A 4337-nucleotide genomic window follows, 5' to 3' on the forward strand; every position below is an offset into this window, starting at 1 on the left:
TACTTACACTTTACACTTATACTTACACTAACACTTACACTTTACACTTTACACTTTACACTTAACACTTAACACTTTCACTTTACACTTACACTTTAGATCTGAACTTGTGGTGATTTTCTCAGTAAACTTTGAGATTTTGATTCCAAGTTGAGACTCAGTAAATACCACGACCACAACACACAGTATTCAACCCAATATCCCAGAGTGAGTGTGTGTGTTTGTTCTCTAAACACACACCTGAACATACTCTAACACACCTGTACACCTCAACACACTCTAACACACCTGAATACCTCAACACACTCTAACACACCTGAACACCTCAACACACTCTAACACACCTGTACCCCTCAACACACTCTAACACACCTGTACACCTCAACACACTCTAACACACCTGAACACCTCAACACACTCTAACACACCTGAAAACCTCAACACACTCTAACACACCTGAACACCTCAACACACTCTAACACACCTGTACACTGAACACCTCAACACACTCTAACACACCTGTACACCTCAACACACTCTAACACACCTGTACACCTCAACACACTCTAACACACCTGTACCCTCAACACACTCTAACACATCTGTACACCTCAACACACTCTAACACACCTGTACACCTCAACACACTCTAACACACCTGTACACCTCAACACACTCTAACACACCTGAATACCTCTTACCTGAGAGTGTGGTGCTTGCTAGACACACGAGCAGCAACAGTACCACGTGGAAGACGGTGTAGTCCCCCATAACGGACCTCGCCTTCTGAAACACACAGGTACAACAGGTAAATTAAAATGCACAGGTAAAACACATAGGTACAACAGGTAAATTTAAATGCACAGGTAAATCACACAGGTACACCAGGTAAATTAAAATGCACAGGTAAAACACACAGGTACAACAGGTAAATTAAAATGCACAGGTAAATCACACAGGTACACCAGGTAAATTAAAATGCACAGGTAAATCACACAGGTACAACAGGTAAATTAAAATGCACAGGTAAATCACACAGGTACACCAGGTAAATTAAAATGCACAGGTAAATCACACAGGTACAACAGGTAAATTAAAATTCCCAGGTAAATCACACAGGTACAACAGGTAAATTAAATTGCAGGTAAATCACACAGGTACACAGGTGAATTAAAATGCATAGGTAAAACACAGAGGTACACCAGGTAAATTAAAATGCACAGGTGAGATTGAAACAAGAGAGAAAGAGAGAGAGAAAGAGAGAGAGAGAGAGAGAGAGAGAGAGAGAGAGAGATTTACCCTAATTAATACAACCATCACACTTTCATTACCACTAACTAACTCCTACCACCACCACTCACTCACTACCACTATCATATCACTAATACCATCTCACTAACTACCCCCATTTACAACTACCACCAACACTAATCACCACCACTACCACCATATTAACACCAGCTTCAGTTCAAGGCAGTGTTACAGGTGCTAAGAGGAATGATTTGCGCAGGTGTATGGTAATGACTTGCGTGTTAATTTTTGGGACCGATCTCGCCCCAGGTAGACCAGGTGAGACACTGCCAGGGAGACCTTGTAGTGAGATGGGTGAGGGAGGGGTGATGGAAAGGGTGAGGAGGGGTGATGGAAAGGGGGAGGTGATGAATGGTGAGGGAGGGTGATGGAATGGGTGAGGGAGGGGTGATGGAAAGGGTAGGGAGAGGGGTGATGGAATGGGTGAGGGAGGGGTGATGGAATGGGTGAGGAGGGTGATGGAATGGGTGAGGGAGAGGTGATGGAGTGGTGAAGGAAGGGTGACGGAATGGAAAAGAAAAGGTTGATGGAGAAGTTGTTCTACTAAAAAGAGGGTGAAAGAATTAAAAATAGATAAAAGATGCCACACACCCTTGTTAATCCAAAAACCCCACAAGGAACACTCGTGAAGCGTACAAGATTACAGCATTATTTCAGTAGGACCTCATTAAGATTCCGTTCGTCCTGAGTAAAAAAAGATGTCTAGGCCAAGATCTGAGAGAGCCACTGCAAGGGAGAGAGAGAGAGAGAGAGAGAGAGAGAGAGAGAGAGAGAGAGAGAGAGAGAGAGAGAGAGAGAGAGGATCTAACAATTACACAGTAAGTTATTCATAGAGGATTTATGTTATAGTAATGATAATATAGTGACAGACGCGACAGAGAGAAGAAAGACAGAACAGACAGACAGACAGACAGAAAGACAGACAGACAGACAGACAGAGGACACAGTTCTCCCCACCTCCACCCTCGACCCTGAGGCCCACACAACCGACGAAGGTATGGGGGGGAAGACTGTGGCTGGACGAGACTCAACAAAGACTTCTACAGATCCTTGGTGTGACTGAGTCTGGGCCGTCCATAGTGAGGCATGAGGGTGGAGGAGGAGGAGGAGGAGGGGGGGGTGGTGGAAGTGGTGGGCAGGAGGTGAAGAAGAAGAAGAAGAAGAAGAAGAAGAAGAAGAAGAAGAAGAAGAAGAAGAAGAAGAAGAAGAAGGTCATGTTTAACAGCTTTGTATGCAGGTCCACCATCTCAAAAGCGCGGAAACCATGTGAACTACCTGAATCACCTCGTTAATGTCTCTTCCTCGTTATTAACAACCTCGCTACACCATGAAGAGACCTTGATGGCAGTTTCCCAGCCTCAGAGAATCAGATCAGGATGGATTAGACAAGCAGAGATAACACTAGAATCGTTTATTTAAGCTCAGGTGATGGAAACTTTTTTTGTGGCTTATAATTGGTGTAAAATGATGCAAAAAATCGTCTCCTAGAAGGAATATGGGTTATTATGGTATACTGTCAACGATGGATTATTACTGTATGTTGTATTGAAATCTCTCTCCACTAAAAACACACACACACACACACACACACCACGTGAGGTCCCTCCTAACACCATCTGGGAGGGAGTTATTACACTACGAGCTTGCTGTTCAACACCTACATTAATCTGTATGTTCACTGTTCCTTTACCTTTCTAATGAAGTATGTATATTCAATATTCAGCCTTCGGGCAGAAAACTTAAAACTATACCCAAAGCTCGTATTACAGATATATTAATAAATACTTTTAAAATAGATGAAAAACTACCATAACATCAAAAATATTTCCCAAAATATATATTCCTGATGAAACTACCAGGTTGAAACAAAAATTCTCACTTGAATAAATATCTCACGAAGGGAATTATTTCTGGGACAAGAGGACTACAATATTTATACCGTGTTGTCAACTCTGAATAACAACACTGGATTAAAATTGTCGAAAGATGTGTCGTGAATAAGTATTTCTTTTATGTTGGTTAGGGTCTGAAGTGGGGATGAGGTGTTGGAGGAGTGTGAGGAAGAGTGTTGGAGGAGGAGTGTTGGAGGAGGATTGGGGAAAAGGGAGAGGGGTGTTGGGAGGAGTGTTGGAGGAGGAGTGGAGGAGGAGGTTGGAGGAGGGGGTGTTGAAGAGTGTTGGAGGAGAGGGGTGTTGGAGGAGGAGTGTTGGAGGAGGAGTGTTGGAGGAGTGTTGGAGGAGGGGTGTTGGAAGTGTTAGAAGTTAGGAGGAGGTTGAGGAGTGGAGGAGGAGGTGTTGAGGAGGAGGTTGGAGGAGGAGTGTTGGAGGAGGGGTGTAAAAGCTCTCATACTTATACTACTAAGACAACACCATAAGGGGAAACTCATGTTTACGTCCGACACACACACACACACACACACACACACACACACACACACACACACACACACACACACACAACACACACACACACACACACACACACACACACACACACACACACACACACACACCAAATTCTTTTAAAACTGCGAGAATAAAACTTTCCTAAAAACCCCCACACAATTGGTTATAAACAGATTAAACCTTTCTAAGAATATCACCCTTAATCATATAACGTAATGTATAACAAAAAGACTATTTGGTCAGTGAATAACGAGGTTTTGTAAAATAAAGATAACAAAATATAAGGGTAATAACGTACTTGAAAAACCGGTTGAAAATAATAATAATAAAAATTCGCCTCATAATACAAAAACACAAGATAGAATGACAAAAACAAGGGCTATCGCTCAAGATATTTTTCAAACTGATCACCTAATTTAGTTCAAAAAAAAGTTAGGTTAGGTTAGGTTATTAGGATCAGTTTTGAAGGAATAAATAATTTAGCAAGGGTTCTGTTCGTGGTACTGTTTCAACAACACTGTATGATCGTAGGGCCAGAAGAGAGTGATGGCGGATGTTAATTACCCACAGACGAGGGAGGGAGGGGGGGGGAGGAGGGAGGGGGGAGGGGGGGGTGAAGCA

General features: G+C 42.8%; 1 protein-coding gene across 1 annotated transcript in view; it reads right to left on the reverse strand.

Annotated features, from left to right (window-relative positions):
* The window catches only part of LOC121870214 (mucin-2-like), a 38624-nt gene extending 37842 nt beyond the window's left edge, over nt 1-782 (reverse strand). Inside the window, 1 exon segment of the mRNA XM_042371990.1 lies at nt 702-782. Within this exon segment, the coding sequence (XP_042227924.1) occupies nt 702-771 (70 nt within the window). The 5' untranslated portion in view covers nt 772-782.
* Nucleotides 783-4337: the final 3555 nt, after the last annotated feature.

This window comes from Homarus americanus, unplaced genomic scaffold (genome assembly GCF_018991925.1).
Source record: "Homarus americanus isolate GMGI-L3 unplaced genomic scaffold, GMGI_Hamer_2.0 scaffold52687, whole genome shotgun sequence".
Lineage (NCBI taxonomy): Eukaryota > Metazoa > Arthropoda > Malacostraca > Decapoda > Nephropidae > Homarus > Homarus americanus.